The 22,667-nt window shown below is 40.1% G+C and overlaps 1 protein-coding gene across 2 annotated transcripts in view; it reads right to left on the reverse strand.

The window, feature by feature from the left end:
* TBC1D23 (TBC1 domain family member 23) overlaps positions 1-22,667 on the reverse strand; it is a 116,031-nt gene that overhangs the window by 63,678 nt on the left and 29,686 nt on the right. For both annotated transcript variants that reach the window (XM_033940377.1, XM_033940376.1), the window contains exon 5: positions 9,455-9,578. In XM_033940377.1, the coding sequence (XP_033796268.1) occupies positions 9,455-9,578 (124 nt within the window). The remainder of the gene's footprint in view (positions 1-9,454; positions 9,579-22,667) is intronic.

Consider the following 22,667-nt stretch of genomic DNA (forward strand, 5'->3'; position numbering starts at 1 on the left):
ATTTGGTCCCATATAGTCCCTAGACTGGTACAGAGGGGGGCACGGTCACACAAGGCAATAGAACGAGCCAGAAAAAAAAATTAACAAATGGATGCACAAGTTCATGCCGAATATAAAGGGTTATTCCATCACGCATGAGTTGCTTGAAGATGTTTGCCCAGGGGTGTATCGCCCAGATGGGGTACACCTGTCGGATATTGGTTTGGATATTTTTAGTAGCACGATACAGGATTTTGCAGAAGTTCTACTGAGCAGGCTGCAGCCATAGACCATTATGGGGAACCCGGGACAAGCGAGGTTTCGCTATCCCGGGTAGTGGCGGGATCACACGGGGGGGGGGGGCGGGGACACAGTACCCCGATAGGAGAAGATATAGGGATACAGTGGGAGAAAAGCTTTAATATCCAGCATCATGGGGGAAGAGCTGGGAACACTGAATGAGGCATGTCTACCTGCTTGCAAGCCGGGGAACATCTGCATCAGAACCGGGGGGCGGGGGGAAGGCATCCTCCTGAGAATCTGGCATTGATTGGAATGTTTAAGTAATGATACAAAAGATTGTTCTATGTTCAAGCAGATGGAATTTACAAAGAAATGATTATTGTACTGATTGAAGAATTTTGGTTTGTAATGTTGTTTATGTTGGCGAGTTACGATGTATGCATTCTATGGCTGCGGCCAATAATAAATCCAATTTTGTTGAAAATGTGGTGGTTTGGGTATTTTTACAAGAAGGAGGCAAGGATAAGCAGGAAGTGCCAAGTGCCCAATTTGCAGAATGATTTCTTATTCCTTCAGAGAAAGAAAAGAAAAAGGTAATAGCTCAAAGGGTGATATGTGACCATCTTAAGGAAAATGTCACTAAAGTAACCTGAAAAAAAGAGGTTTTAATTAATTCTATTAGAGCAATAAATTTGTAATACAACAGTCCAAACACCATCCTTTTATATAAAAAAATAAAAAGTCACAGAAGCTCAAAAAGGGAACTTTTAAAGACTGCTTATGGACCCATGACATGCAAATCGGCTGGCTACACTTTGAAACTGCGACTTTAGTCACATCTTCCCAGAGATGGTCACATATTAGGTCAATACCTGTATACATAAACCATGTGCAATTTGCCCTGCCCCCATAAATAACATTTTTCCAAGAGAAAAAGAGTATAAAAGATAATGAGACCACTTTTCTGATAAAATGGTAGGTGTTGCTGAATACTTATATTTTAGACATATAGGCAAGAAGTCAAATAAAAGCTTTGCCAAAGTTAACAGTTTCCTAGATATACAGTATTGCTATTGTGATTCAAAGATACCTTCAGTGACTGGTCTCTAAAGTGGGGTGGGGTAGGGGGAGAGTTACTATGCTGCAGTAAAGGTTGCCGTTTTACCACAGCATTGTACAGAGGGAGCCACTAACCTGTGGTAACAGGTTAGTGATGCCAGAAATACATGAATTCCACAGCTTGCACTGAACTTCGTAAACTGTATTATGCCTGGAAAATAACGGCACCTTGAAGCTGGTATTATTTTTCATACCTGGGTGCATCAGGTCACTAATATGCAGCTTAAAGAGGCCATGATATTTTTAACAAAGTGCAACCCTCCACCCTCAATGCCAGTCTCCCCCATCATCAGCAATACTCCTCTTCCCTATAAGCCTACCTGAAGAGCTCGAGGAATAAACACAGTTTGCAAAGCTTAATATAAGCTATGTTATTCAACTAATATAATAAATTGAGGTGCTTTTGACTTATTGTTGAATTATATTTTTGGATTTAGATGGTGATTAACATTTTTTCATTGAATGTCAATGGCCTAAATCAAATAAAAAGGAAAAAAAATGTTAGCGTTCCTGAAAAAAATAAATAAATTGAGGTGCTTTGCATCTCATTATTTCCTAATGCCAAGTCAGCAATCTAACATGCATTATGAGAAATAATTCACTATTTTGCCTTTTAATGCATACTAAGACAAAAATCATCCACTATTACCTTAACACACACTAGTAACTATCCATTTAAATTTATTTCTGATTACCCACCAATGAAAAATACAACAGAGATGAACCTTTCTTTATTAAAACATATCTATATTGTGGGTTATTTTAAGATGATAAGGCAGTGTATTTCATAATTTTGGACTGATTAGATTAAAAACAGGCAAGCGATATTCCTCTAGTCTCAGCACATGAAAAGAGGGGACATCCAATTTTGCCATATTTGCAGATCTTAAAGCTCTAGGTGGCTGATAGCTGATACACACTTGCTCAAGACTTTAAATACCAAAAGTAAGATCTTAAATTCTATTATTTGCACCATAGGCAACCAATGCAATTGCACTGGTGATATATGCTCATAACGTGAACATCCTACAACAACTCGTTACACCAATTAACAACACATTTCAGTAATCAAAACATGATGTCATGATGATCTGAATGACCAGTCTGAAATTTTCTTCAAGATAATTTCTCAGGCTCCAATGCACAAAGTTTCCATATCAGTTATATTCGTTAAAGCAGTTTTACTGGTACTGAAACCTTCCTTCTGATGTTCAAATGGGTTCTCCATGGTTGTTACCAACCCTCGTAGCAGCCACCAAGAAGCCTATGCAAATGCATCACAAGGAGCTCATTAGTATTCTAATGAGCTCCCTTTGCAATGCAAAAAGAGAACCAACTCCTCCCCCTTTTACAGTCGTTAACTACTGACAGCTCTGGAACTGCACAACAGCTGCACCCATTGAAATAAAATAAAATAAATAAGTTTAATTAAAAAAAAAAACACAGGGACCCCGTTCCCCTTTCTGCCGAACCTCCCCCCCCCCACCGAGCCAGGACCCCAGATACACCCCCCCCCCGAAACCCTGTATCTTGTAGTTGAAAAATAATTGGCAGGAAGGATGCCCACTCCCTCCTGCCTCTGGGTCCGCCTCTTCAAAATGGCAGCCCTGCATCAGGAGGGACCCAAGGCCGATTAGCTCAGGCGCCCTAGGCCCCTCCTAGCCTGAAGGAGGAATGTGCCTGATGTGTGAGCACGAGAGCTGTGGGGTAAACAAAGTTCTTGTGCACATGCCTAGTCAAACTGGGAAGCAGGGAGCTGGGAAGAGGACCGACAATCACTCCCAAAATGCACTCATTGGCCTGTCAGATGGCTCTGGAAAGCCACTCTTCTGCAGGGTTAAACTTTTAACTTCCACCCAATGTATTTCTTATGAAAGGGAACTACACACAGTTGCAAAATGCATAGACTGAGCTGCCAAATCATAGATGAGCTTGCTGGCATTCAGTGGAGAGAACAAAACCAGCGCTCTAGTGGGAGAGGGGTGTAAAGAACAAAATTATTCAGCATTGAGAGACTTTCCTCACTTCTATTGCAGTGAACAATGTGCAAATTTCAATTCAGGAAACTGGCATGACAAATAAAACTAATGTTTCCAATTTTTTTTTTTAAGTGATCACATGGCTGGAATGCTCATTGAAAGCCTGATACTTGAGAAAAAGTTCCAGCAAGGTGACTTTCAACCCCCTATTCCCTGAAAACCTATCGGAGCTGGTATTAGGTTTCCAGCAGTAAGGCAGGGCTTGGTTTGTACACTGTTTCTGAGCATTGGGAGGGAACAGCTAAACACCTCATTTACATCTGCTTGATTACATCTACATGCTCCCGCACTGTTCCCTACGATGGTGCTCTCTGAACATCATCGGCACTAGTCCAACACTAATTGCTTCCCACTAGAGGTCTGCACGGGAACGGGGATCGCGGGAATCCCGCGGGTCCCGCGGGGATCCCGCGGGTTCCCCCCCTGGCCCACGGGACTCCCACGGGGACGCCCCCTGGCCCACGGGACTCCCACGGGGATGCCCCCCTGACCCACGGGACTCCCACGGGGACGCCCCCTTGCCCACGGGACTCCCACGGGGATGAAAACAACCTACCTAAATTCTGGCGATGCAAGTCTGGCGTCGCGTCGGGAAATAGCCATGTTGAGCAGTGAGCTCAGCACGTACACAGATGAAAGCCTTGCTTGCTGATTGGTCCGGCGGCCCCGCCCCACCGTGCCGCCGGACCAATCAGCAAGCAAGGCTTTCATCTGTGTACGTGCTGAGCTCACTGCTCAGCATGGCTATTTCCCGACGCGGGCATTAGGCTCTGTTTTTTGTCATTTCGGGTGGGGGATGGCAGCGGCAGCAGCAGCCTGAAAAAGAAATCATCCTGGCCGGGTTCGGTGTCATGCTCCGGAGCTTCTACAGCCTTCCTATCTCCCTCTCCCTTCTACCTGCGGCTCTCTTCGGCAACTTAGCAGCAACGATCGACACAAGCTTCTGGCGTCGGGGCCTACCCTCTGCGAGTCCCGCTTGTTTCAACTTCCTTTTTCCACAAAGGTGGGACTCGTAGAGGGAAGGCCTCGATGTCGGCAGCTTGTCTTGATCACCGCTGCTGACGAGTTGCTTAAGAGAGCCGCGGAGCAGGGGGGTGTTGCCAGGTGCAGGTAGAAGGGAGAGGGCCAGATGCAGGACTCGTGGGTGAGGGAGGAGAAGAGAGAGGGGAGAGAAACAAAAGGAAATATTTCATACTGGGCTGGGCCGGAGTGGAGAGAGGGTGGAAAGATTCTGGCTACAGGGTGCATTAACAAAGGAAAAAGGGGGAAAGCTGAAAATGGAGATAGTGACACAAAGAAGAGAAAGGGTAAGCAGGACCTTCTGAATAAGGATAGAGATACAGAGGGGACATGAAGAGGAGGTGAAATAGAGACATAGAAGTAATGCTGAAAAAGTGTGTATGGGGGGGGGGGGAGATAAAGACATTGAAAGGGCAAATGGTGAATATGGGGTAAAGACAAGGACAGAGACAAATGAAGATTCTGAAAAAGTGGTGAGATAGGGATATAGGTGAGATGGACACAAAGAAGGGTGATGCTGGAAAATAGGTGGAATGGTAATTCTGACAGACACAGAAGGGAAATGCTGGATCAAGGAGAGATGGGGCTCAGGCTGGATGGAATGAGGAGAAATGCCTTGTTGGCCCGGAACTTCCTCTCCTACGTCAGAATTGACGTCAGGGAGCGGAATGCTGGTCAGCGCGACGCTTCTGCAGGGAAAGCTTGGGACAGCGGTGGCTTGGGGACTATTCCCCGATGGCGGTGGCAGCAAACCGAGTGGCTTGGGGGAGGGCACGGAGAAAGAAAGAAAGGGGGCAGACAGAGAGACAGAAAGAAGGGGGAACAGGGAGACAGAAAGAAAAAGTTGGGGGAGAGAATGAGGTCTGGAGGAGAGGAAACATACAGGAGGCTGAAAGAAAGGAAGAAAGATTGGATGCACAGTCAGAAGAAGAAAGTGCAACCAGAGACTCATGAAATCACCAAACAGCAAAGGTAGGAAAAATGATTTTATTTTCAATTTAGTGATCAAAATGTGTCTGTTTTGAGAATTTATATCTGCTGTCTATATTTTGCACTATGGCTCCCTTTTACTAAACCGCAATATTGTTTTTTAGCGCAGGGAGCCTATGAGCATTGAGAGCAGCGCGAGGCATTCAGCGTAACTCCCTGTGCTAAAACCTACTATTGTGGTTTAGTAAAAAGGGAGGGGGTGTATTTGTCTATTTTTGTATTTTGTTACCGAGGTGACATTGCATAGAGTCATCTGCCTTGGGAAATGTATATGGCAGATATCTTTGTTTTGTGTTCAAAAGAAAAGGAAATGCATTTCTGTTTTTATTTCTACAGTGTTGAAGTACTTGTTGGCCCTTGCTGTGACTGGTGGGGATCCCCAAGCACCGCCAGCAGAGGACCTCCTCTAGAGATGGTCAGAACTCCCCTCCACCAAGCGCAGCAGTCGCTGGCAGCATCCATGAGCCACTGAGGTGCCAGCATCTGTGATTCAGGGACGCTACTGCTGCCTGCCAAGCTTGGCAAAAGGGACCCCAGGCCAACTGCAAAGGAAGTCCTCAGCTGACAGTTTGTGGGTTCTCATCAGCTGAGTATTTATATTTTATATTTACATTAGAGGTTCTGGTAGAAACCCATTTACAAAGTATGTATTCTTCCCAATTAATATTTCCAAATTAATAGTCTCTTTGCTTATTTGTAAATGGGTCTCTACCAGAGCCTTTAATTCAGTAGCATAATTAAATAAAATAACTATTTCTGAAGTTTATAGGGAAGGATGGTGACGGAGGGGATTCCTCGCGGGGACGGGTGGGGACGGAGGGGATTCCTCGCGGGGACGGGTGGGGACGGAGGGGATTCCTCGCGGGGACGGGTGGGGACGGAGGGATTCCTCACGGGGACGGGTGGGGACGGAGGGATTCCTCACGGGGACGGGTGGGGATGGGTGGGATTTTGGCGGGGACGGGTGGGGACGGGTGGGATTTCTGTCCCCGCGCAACTCTCTACTTCCCACACTGGAATCAGGTTTTGAGCATTTGCCCGACAGCGAGCTTTCTGCATAGCATTTACCTGCCATCAGCTGTGTAGTAAAGAAATGTTCTTGGTAATAACAGAGAAAAGCGCTTTTCAAATTAAAGTGTAATGGGACAGTGGCAAAGACTGGACTGAATTCGCAGCTGCACTAAATCTTAGCCTGTGGTTCTTCTCTCAGTACTTTTAAGGGGACAATTTTCAAAGGAATTCTTTGTGAATAAATGAGTGTCTACTCATGAAGAAAGACCCTTGGAAACAGTCTCCTCTCCCCCTGAATACTGCGAAGAATGGCAGGGTTTGGGCCACTCCCAATAAAGATCACATGAGTTTACTTATTTTTCACTCCATGTATATACTTTCCAGCAGAAAGTCTGTACAGTTGACTCCACCTAAGTGCATGTCGGTTAAGCACACGCTTCAGTTATCCACACCTGCCTACTAGAGAATGACACGGTGAAAAAATTGGTCCCCGTCACCGCCCCGTCCCCGTCTCACCATCCTCTGCACCGCCCCGTCACCGCCATTCCCTTCACCGCCCCGTCACCGCCACTGCCACCCCATTCACCGCCCCGTCACCGCCACTGCCACCCCATTCACCGCCCCGTCACCGTCACCGCTGCATACATAAAAGCCTCAAACGGGTACGATTTTATATACTTTTCTTTATTTACGTATAAAGGAAACATTCTTTAAAACTTTAAAACTCTTCCTCTAGTTCAGCAGCCAAAGCTCTAATTTATAAAATGACAATTGTATAGAATATTGTTTCTTTTTATACTTGAATAAAATAAGTTCAGTATAAAACTATTTGAGGCTTGTTGAAATGGGATGAGATGGTTTGTGGGGATGGGATGGGGATAGGGCCCGAGCTCATGGAGACAGAGCTCACAGGGATGGGGACCAAGTTCGCGGACAAATATTTTCCCCGTGTCACTCTCTAGTTTACAGCTCAATCAAGGCTGGCTCTGATGGGCTGCAAGTCTCCCCTCCCCCCAGCGATCAGGGCAGGAGGGCACCCAACCCCTCCTGTAGACCCCCCCCAACGGCCCTCCCGACAATCGCAGCAGAAGGGTACCCAACCCCTCCTGCCGGTCCTCCCAATGGCCTCCCCTAAGATCGCCGGCAGGAGGGTACCCAACCCCTCCTGCTGGACCCCCCCCCAACGAACCCTCCCACCCCGGAACCCCCTTAGTCTTACTTTCCAAGTTGGACCGGACGGCTCCTCACAAGTATGGCCAGCAGGCTTGCCTCCGTCCAAATGAGGCGGGCCCGCCCCTACCCTGCCCAACCCACAGGATCCTAGCGCCTGATTGGTCTAGGCACCTAAAGCCACTCCCGCTATAGGAGGGGCCTTAGGTGCTAGGGCCAATCAGGCCCTAGGATCCTGTGGGTTGGGCAGGGTAGGGGCGGGCCCGCCTCATTTGGACGGAGGCAGGCCTGCTGGCCAGACGAGCGAGGAGCTGTCCGGTCCAACTTGGAAAGTAAGACTAAGGGTAGTGTTTCGGGATGGCGGGGTTTGTTGGGGGAGGGTCCGGCAGGAGGGGTTGGGCACCCTCCTATTGGCGATATAGGGGGCCGTTGGGGGGGCCGGCAGGAGGGGTTGGGCACCCTCCTACCAGTGATCATAGGGGGGCTGTTGGGGAGCTGGCAGGAGGGGTTGGATATCCTCCTGCTGCGATCGTCGGGGGGGGCTGTTGGGGTAGGCAGGAGGGGTTGGGTACCCTCCTGCCGCGATCGTTGGGGAGGGCTGGTTCTGTCGGCATGAAGGGCTGAGCACCTTCCTGCCGGCGATCGTCGGGGGGGGGGGGGGGCGGGTTCTATTGGCAGGAAGGGTTGATCTGACAAATGAGGAGCACGATGAAACACAGGTAAATAGCGGTTCCTAGAAGGGGGTACATTGGCCTGCGGGGACAAATCTTTTCACCGTTTTTGCGGGCGGTGAAAACTTTTGTCCCCGTGTCTGCGGCGATTTGGCTTTGGAGTCTCCATAACCCGCAGCCAAACCGCAGCCACGCCGCAGCTCCCTGCGGGGATCGCTCCCCGTGTCATTCTCTACTGCCTACCACGGTCCCGTTTTTTTTTACATTAAAGTCAATGGACGTAAACTCCGGATGTTTACAATTCTGATAAGCACCCAATCCGCTTATGAGCACTGATATGGTACATGCGTTTACATGTTGCAGTTATTTACTACATAGAGCCACATCTGTCATGGCTTGTTCTTCATTCCTTATTTTGCTGGGGTAAAATTATATAAGGGACAGAAGTAGGTCCCACCTCTATTCTTTCAGGTAACGTTCACTCCGGTTAAAAGCATTCACGTAGATGAGCCATGTGTTTCGGAACAGCAGTCTAGGACTGTCCATGCGTTCAAACTTTCGGAACTGCACCATGACATTGCGTGGACAAAAATCATTGTCTTTGGCTGAACGTGTCCACCATGCTGATGTCTGACGCAGTTTAGGCGCTGTTATTACAGTATACTTGTACTTATATTGGAAGGGCCTGTTCCCCGAGAGTGGTGTACTCCAGGACCTTCTTCAGTTGCTCATATATGGTCTCCCACTTAAAGGGATAGAGACCTATACATTGCTTTCAAACGTAGCAAAGCTGTTGGCTTCAAGGTGCTGCCTGTTGAATATGAAAGCAACAAAAACCAAGGGATAATCGCAAACTTCAAACGTCATTACAGGTCACTCATTCTAAGATATGTGATGGCAGTGATCGATGCAAGCATGGAATCCTGCCCCCGAGCTGCTGATCCCATGAGAAAAATGACGGCGCTTGATTCTCTTCACATGATACTCTGATTAAGCGCACACTCCATTTAAGCGCACATGGCGAACCGGTCCAAAGGGCTTGCACTTAAGCGGAGTCGACTTAAGCGGAGTCGACTGTACTTACAAAACTAGACAAGGGATTTTCAAAGAGGAAGATTTCCTTTGAAAACTAGTTTGCAGACCCGTGGATACAAGGAATAGAGGGAGTTTGAGATAGTGACAGGAAAGCAAGGTGAGGCCAGTTTCACTTACCCATCTGAGTGCATAGCAGTCTGGTGTGACCTTTTTAGTGTCCAGGAATGAACAAAGTTCCGGTTCATGGTACTGGAGTAGAAGCCTAAACAGGTGGAACGGCCTTCCCTTCAGGACACACTCTCTTAAATAAATAAATACATAGAATTTGTACTTAAAGAGAAGGCAACAAACATTAAGCACATGCAACATAAAAGTACATCTATAGTACAAGCATCTTCCCTTCCTCACTGATGGCACATATACACTGTGAACCCAAAAAAAACCCTCCACACCAAAATGTTTTTTGATGTATCTTCCACAGAACTCGGCTAATTCTTATGAAATTTAGTGCGTCAAGTTCGGAATTAAATTGATGTAAAATGTATGTATTTCCCACCGCACCACAACACTACCTTGTGAAAATGAATTGTTGCTATGGGATACGTGCAGAAGCAGACAATTTACAAACTATCTCTGTATCAAAATGGTTTTCACTGCAGAAGACTGAATTCCGATAAAGAATTTGGTACAGCTAAAAGGTTACAGCAGTCGACGATTGTTGAAAGTTCCCACAGAAGGGTTGGAACAAAGATGGCCTTGATGTGCTGCTACACAAGATCCGAGCAAAAGGCACTGTGGATTGTAAGCCAGGCAGTGGACGACCATGCTCAATTCGCTCTCAAGAGCACAATGACGTGTATTTATTCAGTTCACAATTCATTTTCAAAAGGTAGTGTTGTGGTGCAGTGGGAAATATTTACAACATTTTACATCAACTTCATCCAGGACATAAAACACTAAATTTCATTTGATTGGCCCAGTTCTGTGGAAGATACGACAAAAACCATTTTGATGTGTTTTTTCTTTTTGGTTCACAGGTATAATAGTATAAGAAGCTATGGGGTTCATTTTCAAAGAACTTAACAGACACACAAAGTACTACAGAAATCTATGGTACTTTGTGTGACTAAGTGCTTTGAAAATGAGCCCCTAAAAGACATATACAGTGGTACCTTGGATTACGAGCATAATCCGTTCCAGGAGCATGCTCGTAATCCAAAATGCTCGTTTATCAAAGCGAGTTTCCCCATAGGCCCCCCCCCTGCGATCCAGCCCCCCCCCCCGATCAGGCACCCCCACCACTTCTTACAGTCATCTGGGCACCGGCACGTCCTGTGCTTGGTGCCGGTGCCCGAAGATCATCCTCCTCTTCTGCTGGGCCTTGAGCATCTGCGCATGCTCAAGGCCTGTGAGTTCATGTTCTGAACGTGAACTCGCAGGCCATGAGCATGCACAGATGCTCAAGGCCCAGCAGAAGAGGAGGACGATCTTCGGGCACCGGCACCAAGCACAGGACATGCCGGTGCTCAGATGACTATAAGAAGTGGCGAGGGGGAGGGGGGTTCCCGATCGCGTCGGGGAGGGTGCTGGATCGCGGGGGTGGAGGGGGGCGGCTCATAAAATCAAGCCATGCTTGGTTTCCAAGGTGCCAATTTTGCAAATGTTTTGCTTGTCTTGCAAAACACTCGCAAACCGGTGCACTCGTAAACCGAGGTACCACTGTACTGTATAATGCCATTATGAAAACTTACTTTAAGCATAAAAATCTTTTAGTTGGCAAAGAATTCAACTTTTCTCAGATGTTCCCATACTTCAACTACTGTATATTGAATGAGCAATGTTTTCGGCTCTGAAATCTCAAGTGAAGATGACAGAAGCTTCTTTTTACTTTAGGTTTCTATGTAAATGTTTACATTTTGTATTCTGGAAATCAACGTCTTTTTTAAAGCTTTTGAATTTAGGATCTCTTTCACTAAAGCTTAGTGTATGCTAAATACTACATGTCCTATTTTATACCTATGGGCCATGTGGCACTTAGCTCTTGGTTTGTTGTTTTATTTGTTCTAGGATTTGGTGGGTTATAGCAGAGTTTAAAGTAGTTTAGGTGGGGTTATTTATCTTGGTAATTGTACTTTATACTGTTATTCTTTCTGTATTGTCTTTTTTTTCTCTCCTCCTCAAAGTAAATGGGCTGTAAATTGTTTTCTGTTACCTTGAAAGATGGTTGTTTTTCTGTTTAAGAGAGCTTTTGTTTAACTTTCCCCTCCCGATGGTGCACCACTGAGCCAGTTGGAAGGCTCAGTGGGATCTCCCCAACAGATTAAAAGTTTGATTTTGCCGGTTTTAGTTTCTTTTACCTTCTCGCCGGTCCTCAACACCTCCCTCCACAACCCACTCTCCTACCCAGACACTAAACACATCCAACAACCTAATCACTGAAAACTACATTGCCTCTACCAGCAGCCCCACCTCCATAATGAAGCTAATTCCACAAACAAACACCCAGATTATTCTATTAATAATCCTTCTCATATCCAGCTGTAAGGTAAAAGCAAACAACCTACCCAACATTCCCACTAGCTCAGTTGCAATCAAAACCCTTCACCCTAACAGGAGAGTTCCAATAGACAGAAACTCCAACCACCAAACAAGCGTTCAACACCCCATAACACCAGCATGGGGAAGAAGAGCAACACAACCCAAGACTAAACCGCACCATAACCCAAATTCACTCATCTACCCTAAAATGATTCACAACCACCAAACAGAAACCACCACCCTTAACTGTGCCTACTTATTTTTTTTTTTAATTTTTATTTATAAAATTTTCATTCTTACAATAAATGAATAGCATAATATTTAGTTTATAATAATTATAGTTGTATGTACAATATCATATCATATATATTGAATCCCTTTCCCCTGTTATTTGTTTTTTCATTTTTCCTCATATTAATTTCTATATTTCCCTCCCTAACCCTATATTATTATTATCAATGTGTTAAGATATCTGATCTTTAGAATATTTTGTCAATGGATCCCATATTTTCTTAAAATTTTTTATATTTCCTTGTTGTAATGCCAATATTTTCTCCATTTTGTATATGTGACACACCGAGTTCCACCAGAATGTATAATTTAGCTTGGTATAATCCTTCCAATTTTGTGTGATTTGCTGCATGGCAACTCCTGTCAATATTAAAAGCAATTTGTTATTGTTTGCTGATATTGGACTTTGTGTTCTCATTGCAGTACCAAATAATATGGTATCATATGAGAGACCAATATGATTTTCTAGTAATATGTTAATTTGGGGCCAAATTAAATTCCAAAAGGCTTTTATGCAAGGACAAAAAAAAATTAAATGATCTAATGTCCCTACTTCTATTTTACAATGCCAGCATCTATTAGATCTAGTATTATCTATTTTTTGCAAGCGCGTCGGGGTCCATAACACTCTATGTAATAAAAATATCCATGTTTGACTCATAGATGCTGACTTTGTTAATCTTAATCTCCAGGACCAGAATCTTGGCCATTGAGATGCAGAAATTGTCTGTTCAATCTCAATGCTCCAAATATCCCTAAGTCCAGTTTTCTTTTTTTTATTTAGAAATCCATATATTAATTTATACCATTTTGCGGCTTGGTGTCCCAAGAAATCCGCCTGGAAACATAAAACTTGCAAACTATATTGGGTATTAAGATCTTTCCATTCAGGGAACCCTACCTGAATGGCTTGCTTCAATTGCATCCATTTAAAATATTGTGTTTTATTTAGTCCAAATTTATTTTGCAATTGTGAAAAACTAAGCAAGGAACCTTCTGATATGACATCATTCAATGTTCTTATTCCTGCATTTATCCATTGTTTCCAGACGATTTTAAATCCGCCAATTCTGATCCTGGAGTTTACCCATATTGATTGATTTAGAGATTTAGCTATTGGTTCTGGTGATAGGTTACTTATGTATCTCAATGTTTTCCAAGTATCTAAAAAGATTCTGTTATCTTTATATCTCCTAGGCATTGTTATGGTAATTAGATGTTCTGGATATAAAGGGAACAGGAGCTGCCATTCTAAATACAGCCAATCTGGTACATTTTCCATGAGATCTGGGAGGATCCAATACATACCCTGTCTTAAAATATAGGCTTGATGATATCTATAAAAATTTGGAAAATTTACCCCCCCTTCCACAATTGGTCTTTGTAATGATACTAAAGCGATTCTTGGTCTTTTCCCAAACCAAACAAATTTTGTAAGAATATTGTTAAGTTTTTTATAAAATGACCCCTGAAAAAATATTGGTATCATACTCATTTGATAACAAACCACAGGCAATACCATCATTTTAATTGTTTGAATTCTTCCCCACCAAGAAAGATGTAATGGATTCCATTGCTCACACATTTCTGTTATTTTTTTCAATAAAAGTTTTTTATTCTCTTTGACTGTGTCTTCAATTGTATTTTTGATCATAATTCCTAAGTATTTTATTCCATCTTCTTTCCAAATAAATGAATATGGGTCAAATAGTCCTTTCGTACAATGAACATTAATTGGGAGGACTTCAGATTTGCTCCAATTAATTTTATATCCAGAAAAAGTGCCGAATTTCTCTAATAAATTAAGTATACATGGAATAGTAGTATCCGGTTCTCTTAAATATAATAAAATATCATCTGCATATGCAGAAAGTTTAAATTCCCAGTTGGAAAACGTGATTCCCTTTATCTCCTTAGTCTTATTTATTGCAATTAATAAAGGTTCTAGGACAATATCAAAAAGTAATGGAGACAAAGGGCATCCTTGTCTAACTCCCCTATGCAAATTAAATCTAGTTGATAAATTATTATTAATATATAATCTTGCACCAGGAGAGCTATACAATGTCTGGATCATTTTAATAAAACCGGAGCCTATACCAAACCATTGTAAAGCTTGATACATAAAATTCCATTCCACTCTATCAAAAGCTTTTTCTGCATCTAAAGATATTAGAAAAGCTGGATCATTTATATTTTTTGCTAAATTTAATGAGTGGAATGCTAGTCTAGTATTATTTGATGAATGTCTTTTAGCAATAAATCCTGTTTGATGTACATCTATAATGAAAGGAAGAGCTTTTGCCAATCTAAGTGCTAATACTTTAGCCATTAACTTATTATCCACATTTAATAACGAAATAGGCCTGTAATTTGAAACCAGAGTAGGATCTTTGTTTGGTTTTGGTAAGACTATAATTATCGATTCTGCCATAGTACCTGAAATATTTTCATTCTTTATTTGATATTGATATAAATTTAACAGATGTGGTAAAATGATATTTTGAAATGATTTATAAAATTCAACAGTATACCCATCTCCACCTGGAGCGGATCCAACTCTAAGAAACTTCAATGCTGTTTCTATTTCTTTTAAAGATATAGGATCTTCTAAACTTCCTTTTATATGATCCGGAATATTAGGTCCAAGAAAGGAATTTAAGAATGTTAATCCTTCTTGTTCTTTATTTTTATAAGAATTAGAAGTGTATAATTCTTTATAAAAATCAAGAAATTGTGTTATAATATCTTTTGTGCTGGTATGTGTGTTACCTTGTATATCTTTTATTGCAATAATCTTAGATTTTCTTTTCTTTGCTTTAAGAAAATTTGCTAATAATTTTCCCGCTTTATTTGAATTGCCATAATATTGTACTTGTTTATTGAAAATGTCTTTTCTCACATATTGAGAAGAAATCTCATTATATTTAACTTTTACTTTTAACAACTCTTGTAATGTATTGTTTTCCCATTTTTTAATTAATTTATTTTCTAATAATTTAATTTGTTTTTCCATATCTTCATATTGTTTTTTAAGTTGTTTTTTAATAAAAGCTGAATAAGAAATAATATTTCCTCTCATTGTTGCTTTAAAAGCATCCCATAAAATTTCTATATTAATGTCATCTGAAGAATTAAGTTGAAAGAATTCTTGCATTTTTACTTTAAGATCTTCTAAGAATTTCGAATCTGCTAATAAATCATTATTAAATCTCCATATTGAATTAAATTGATCAATATTATAATTCTTAAGGTTAATCCACACACCAGCATGATCTGAAATTATAATTGGATCTATAACTGCTTTTGATACACGCTGCGCTATGTTATTAGTTACAAATATATAATCAATTCTTGAAAAAGATTTATGGACCTGAGAACAAAAAGAATATTCTCGATCATTAAAATGAAGGATACGCCATATATCTATTAAATTACAAGATTGTATTAAATTATCTAGTCCTAAAGATTTTATGATTTTACTTGGTTTCTTGTCCACAATTGGATCCATTACAGCATTGAAATCTCCAGCTACTACTAAGTTAGAAGTAGCCAGTGGTAGTAATATCTGTTGAATTTGATTAAAAAACTCCATTTGGTTCGAATTAGGAGCATAAAGATTAAATAAATCCAGGGTTGTATTTCCCAGATCCATTTTAATATGTATCCATCTTCCTGAAGAGTCAGAATTTATTAATTTAAAATCAGCTTTGCATTTCTTATTTATTATTATCGCTACCCCTGCTTTCTTCCCTATTGCCGGTGAATAAAAACATTTTGATATCCATCCTTCTGTTAGCTTCCTAGATTCAGTGTCCGAAAGGTGTGTCTCTTGTAGGAAATAAATATCTGCGTTTTGCTTATGGAGAAAACCTAATAATTTTTTTCTTTTTATAGAATGATTTAAGCCATTGACATTAATTGAAAAAATTTTAATATCCATTTACTTTTGTAATTAAAATTTGACATGAAATCATATGATTATTATTTTCAGATATCCACACTTTGTAATAATATATTTTCCCCATTCTCTTTCTTCCCATCTTCCCTCCCTCCCCTCCCTTCCCCCCCAATATTAACTGTGTATGCTTGGCAACACGCATCTTAGGTCAGGTATCAAAACACTCCACAAAAGTCCATTTCCTGTTAAGATTCAGATATAAGTCACAAATATATCAAATATTACTAAATAACATTAACAATCCATATAATATTTAAACATTTTGCCTTTTTTTTTTTTTCCCAATGTTAAATTTAATCTTTTCAAATATTATTTTCTGCATCATTTTCATATTTTATAACTATTAGTATATCTTATTAATTCAAATAATATGAAAAATATTGTACATTTTTTTTTTTATAAAATTCATATATATCACCTTTATATTTTCTAATTCTATTTCTTTATAATATTTTTAAGTAATATATAAGTTTATGAATATATTCTAGATCCTTATATTTCTTTTAAACTTATATATTATATAATGAGATGTTTCATTTCTTTGGAAAATAAACAATGTTTCACATATGTGTGCTACTTGTACTATGTGATATTTTTTTTTTTTTCCCCGTTCCAGAGCTTCCTTCCTTCATTATACAGAGTCATACCTCATTCATATAACATACTTCCTAGTTTCATTTTTAAGATATATCAAAGTTAAAGATGTGTCATTCCATTATCTTTATTCATCCAAGTAAATATTATTTTTTCTTCCTTTCTTCTTCTTCGTATTTTTTATATCCAGAGTATTATTCATTTCTTTTCAATAGTTTGTTAATTCCGAATAAGTTCCGGTTCCAGCGACGATCTAATTTTAGTTTATTTTGTGATCTTTCATCCGATGTAATCCTTTATCCTTTATTATCAAGTCTAGTAGTTTATTTATTCATATTTGTTCATAGTTCATCCGGTTTTAAGAGTTATTCTTTACATGTATTTCCTTTTGCAAGGACTTCTGGGATTTGTAGTTCCATTGAATCCGAGAAAGGATTTTTAATAGGTTTATTCTTCCTGTATTGTCTTCTGAGAAGTGGGTTATATATACATACATCTTCATTCATTCTTACATACATTCCATAGGAAGAAAGCTCTGGACCATGATTCAATCACATAATAGTATTTAGGATCTGCTCATTACAGCATCTGTTATTATTAATATCAATAGTTAATTTATTTATTAACTTTCTAAAACCAATTAAGGGCTTATATCTCGTTTTTATATTTAAGTTCTTATTTATTATCTAATAAATATTATATTCTTCCTTGTTTAAAAACTATATTACTTTTATCTAAGATCTTGTATACTTATATGTTAATTTATCATTTGAAGAATCATTCCATTCTAGAATGTATAATCTATCCATATTTCTAGTAAAAAGATCGTTGAAGGAATTTTTTGAACAGAGTCAAAAACATTCTATACCGTTTTTCATCTGCTAAATACTTATTATATTCAATCAATAATTTCAAAAAATACAAGGTGATATTAGCTCTTCTTAATACAATGAAAAACATATCATTTCCACTACCTGTTTATATTATAAGACATTCAAACTTGACATTCAAATTATTTGAATTATAATAAAATAAAGAAAATTAAGATGACATTGGCATTTCCTGGTTTAGTATATATTTTTGTAGCTCTTCAGCATTATCAAAGGTTAAAGTTTTGTTTGCTATGGTTACTTTCATATTTGCTGGGTATACAAGACCAAATTTTGCTCCCAGTTCACGTAGTTGTGGTCTCAAATCCAGCAGTTTCTTTCTTTTAATTGCTGTGCTTTTTGCAAAATCCGGGACAAAGTGAATACGGGCATCTTGATATTGTAAACCTTTATTCTGTTTTGCAAGATGAAAAATTTCCATAACCTGTTGGTGGCGTAGTAGTTTAAATATCAGTGGCCTCGGTCCTTGATGCTTTTCTGACCTCTTTGTTGGCACTCTATGTGCTCTTTCAATCTCTATGGGATATTTAGTTTGTAGAGGAAGTAGTTTTGGTAATAAGTTTTCTATAAAGGTCACCGGATTCCCCTTTTCTGCTCCTTCCGGTAAACCTATCAGACGAACATTGCTTCTTCTCTCACGATTCGAATAATCCTCCAGTTCTTTAGTAAGTGTTTCAATTTTCTTTTTTTCAGTTTTTGTGTTTAGAATTTCCTCTTCCACAGTTATCATTCTTTCTTCTAAATCGTTAGATTTTAATTCGATTAGATCCATCTTTTTATTTAATGTTGAAACATCATCTGTTAATTCTGTAACTTTTTTTGTGAGAATTGAAAGCATTTGTTTGATTTCTTTAAGTTCTTTCATTACTTCTGGATCTGCGGTTTTGGATCCTGACTCTTGTTCGGGCTTTGCTCTCTTGCTGCTTCCAGAGACTGCGAAGTCGTTTTTATTTTGCTTTCCTGACGCCATCGAGTTTATTTTTATCATAAATTTAATCTTAATTCTTCAAATTTTTGCGACTTTTTTATTCTTTCAAGGACTTTTTATACGGAGCTCTTCTGTTAACCGACCTCCTTCATGCGTGTCCAAGCCACGCCCCAACTGTGCCTACTTAAACGTCAGAGCACTAGGTCCAAAAACAGAACTTATAAAAACCTGGATAAAAAACAAAAACCTAGACTGCCTCTTCCTCACAGAAACCTGGCTAACATCGGACACAGACCCAAGAATTACAGAAGTCTGCCCTCAAGGATACAAAATTACAGTGACCTGCAGAGAGAAAAAAAGAGGAGGTGGATTAGCGATCTTACTCAAAGACTCCCTAACCTTAAACATATTGGAAAAAACTTCCACCCCTTACATGAACCTTTTAGCATGTCAAATCTCTTCCACCGCACTGAAAAACTCACTAAACTGCATGCTCTGTTATATAACACCGGGAAACTGGGCCATGGTTAGATCCGAATTTGAAAACTTCATATACCAAAACTCACTTACAGCAGCACACAATCTTATCCTAGGAGACCTAAACCTTCATCTTGAAGACCATTCATCCAAGCCAGTAGACAATCTACTTTCTTTCCTCAATGCCTTATCCTTCCAAATTTTAAACCCACAAACTACTCATGAGAAAGGATACCAACTGGACATTGCAGCCTTCATGACCCATCAAACATCTACTTCAGAAATTCAAACGTCTAATGGAACCTGGTCCCCATCTCTCTGGTCAGACCACTACACTTACACCTTCAACATCATCTGGACCAAAAACAAATCCAAACCAATATCCAAAATAGTAACCTACACATCACGCAAACGCATCGAGCCTGCCATTTTCTGGTCAAAAGTAGACGAAACAATCCAAGAAGATAACCCCAAAGACTTCATTTCACACTGGGGCTATTTGAGCAACAACATCCTTGATGAACAAGCCCCACTTCGAACCAAAACCAGAACATGCAGACGATCAGACCAATGGTTCGACGAAGAATTACTCCTACCCAAGAGACAATGTAGACGTCTGGAAAGAAAATGGAGAAAAACCAACCAAGATCACACGAAAACCGCCTGGAAAAAAATTAACAAACAATACAAACTTCTATTAAAAGAGAAGAGAAAAAAACATTACACCAACCTAATAGGCACAGAAACCCAAACACCAAAAAACTATTCCAAATATTAAAAGATCTAACAAACACCATACCCTATTTGACCACTAACAATAACTCCTCCCCTTTAGCCTCCCTCCTAGCTGAACACTTCAAAAATAAAATTACAAACACCAGAGCTACTCTCATTAGTAACCCAACCCACCTACTCGAAGTCACAATACTCCCCACAGAAAATGAATCTTGTGCTGCAGACAGATCTTGGTCCCAATTCCCTAAGATACATTGGACCGAATTCAACAAACTCTACAATAAGTACAGCCACGCATCATGTGAACTCAACCACTGCCCGCCATATCTCCCGTCATCAGCGAGCACTAAGTTCCGTACCTTACTCCTACACTGGATACAAACCATGCTCACAGATGGCATTTTCCCGAATGACCTCAGCGAAATCAACATCACCCCAATCTTAAAAGACCCAAAAGGATCAACAGACCTCTCATCCAACTACAGACCAATAGCCTCAATACCTCTATATATCAAACTAACAGAAGGATTAGTAGCCAAATTCCTCACCAACTATCTCGAGGACCATAACTTACTCCATCCCATGCAATCCGGCTTCAGAACTAACTTCAGCACAGAGACACTACTAGGCTCCCTTATCGACACAGCAAGACAACACCTCAGCATTGGAAAAAAAATGCTGCTCATACAGTTGGACCTGACGGCGGCATTTGACCTGGTAGACCATAACATCCTACTGCAAATCTTGGACTCAATAGGCATCTCAGATAAAGTATACTCATGGTTTGAAGGTTTCTTAAAATCCAGAACATACAAAGTAAAATCAGACAAAGAAAAATCCAAACCTTGGTCCAACCCTGCGGCTTTCCACAAGGGTCCCCACTGTCCCCTACTCTCTTCATCCTATATACGGCCTCTCTTGGCGTTTACCTGAACAAACAAGGCCTATCCTCTTATAGCTATTCTGATGACATCACCATTCTCATTCCTTTCGACCAACCAATACTCTTAATGTCAGACACACTACACAGAACTCTAGCAACAGTTACAACTTGGATGGAAGACCACAAACTGAAACTCAACCCAGACAAAACTAAATTCATCCTCCTAGAAAATAACAAAATCCCAACCATAACCAACTTAGAAATCAACTCTATCAACTACCCTTTGCAAACCACCCTAAAACTTCTAGGTATGACTATTGACAGAGGCTGCACCATGCAACCACAAATTAACAAAACAATACAGAAATCTTTCGCAGTTATGAGAAACCTTAGACAAGTCCGAAAATTCTTCGAAAAAACACAATTTCAGCTCCTAGTACAATCTCTAATCCTAAGTATCCTAGACTATTGCAACATCCTCTACCTCCCCTGCCCTGCAATAATGATTAAACAACTACAGACAATTCAGAATACAGCCCTGAGACTCGTCTATTCATTGAAAAAACATGATCACATTACTGAGGCATTCATCAATTCTCATTGGCTTCCAATCCAGGAAAGAATACAATTTAAATTCTACTATATACTATTTAAAACTATAAATGGAGACAGCCCAACCTACCTAAACGACCACCTCATCCAAACCACCTCTACCAGGCATAGAAAAACACACACCCCATTCGCTTACCCCCCAATCAAAGAAGTAAAACGGAAAAAACTATACAACGGACTACTGGCCACTCAGGCAGCGAAGATAGACAACCAAGTCTCCAACCTATTGACAACCCCAGACTACAAGATGTTCAGAAAGGAAATAAAAACTATACTCTTCAAGAAATCCCTTAATAAAGCTTAATACCATGATAAAGCTTAACCCCCCTCTTACCATCCCCTCCCTAACCTCAGATCCTACTTTTCCCTCTCTTGGAAACCTTCTCTGATCTAACGTTGTAACCCTTCTTCCATAACTCTTTTTGTAATCCGCTTTGAACCGAAAGGTAATGGCGGAATAGAAATCTGTAATGTAATGTAATGTAATAAAATCCTTAATAAAAATGAGTTAGATGTAAATGACAAATACAATATAATTATGCCAGCTTGTGATTACCATACACTCGTCCTCTCCAGCTGAAACAAATCTGCTAATTAGTCAATATTTTTGGCTATGATATTTGTTTTTCAGTTCATGAATTTAAACAGTTATTTTGTGTAATGGCCCGAGTGGGGTTTTTTTGTTTTTGTTTTGAGAGGGGGGTATCCTTTCAAAAGTGTGAAACAGGCCTATTTAAGAGCTCATATGATACTCTTTTGAAAGTTAATTTTTGTGAGTTAGAGAGTAGACCTTCCTGCCTTATGTACATCCCCTTTTTAAGCATATATACACAGTACATAATTCAAAAATATTGGCATGTGTTATGTTTTCATTCTTTTTTTTTTTAGGACCTACTGAGGTTTTATTTTTAAAGACTGGTCACAACCTGTGTGATTGTTTGGTGTGCGTTCTTATTGGTCAGAAATACCCATGGACATTCATATACCTCCTGGATTTATTTTCCTTGCTCATACTGCTAGTGTATCCCCAAGTGTTGAACAATAATTCTATGCAATTACATGGACTTTTAACTTTTTTTTCAAGTTCTAGTGTACTTGCACTGCTTTGGCTGTCTTCTTATTTTGTGTTCTTGTGGCCTTTATGTGGGAAAATCAAGTGGATGTTCAGGATATGGTTTTGCTTATGGCCTATTGTGTACAGAAATCCCATGAATTTTCAAGAGATGAAGTTTGCTATCATTGATGAGGTGCTCACTTTGCTGTATGGGGATGATATCAATAGTAAGTTATTGAAGCATAAACCATGGAACTATTTTTTTCATCTCTAAGGCTCCCTTTGGTTTGAATGTAGTCATGGAACAGACTCATTTTTATTAACATTATAATCTAATTTTTCATTTCTTTATTGCACTATACCACACACTTGGTTCAAGGTGATTTACAATTAAAAAGGAGTTCCAACACAACAAACTAGGGAATTA

The sequence above is a fragment of the Geotrypetes seraphini genome, chromosome 4 (genome assembly GCF_902459505.1).
Source record: "Geotrypetes seraphini chromosome 4, aGeoSer1.1, whole genome shotgun sequence".
Classification (NCBI taxonomy): Eukaryota; Metazoa; Chordata; class Amphibia; order Gymnophiona; family Dermophiidae; genus Geotrypetes; species Geotrypetes seraphini.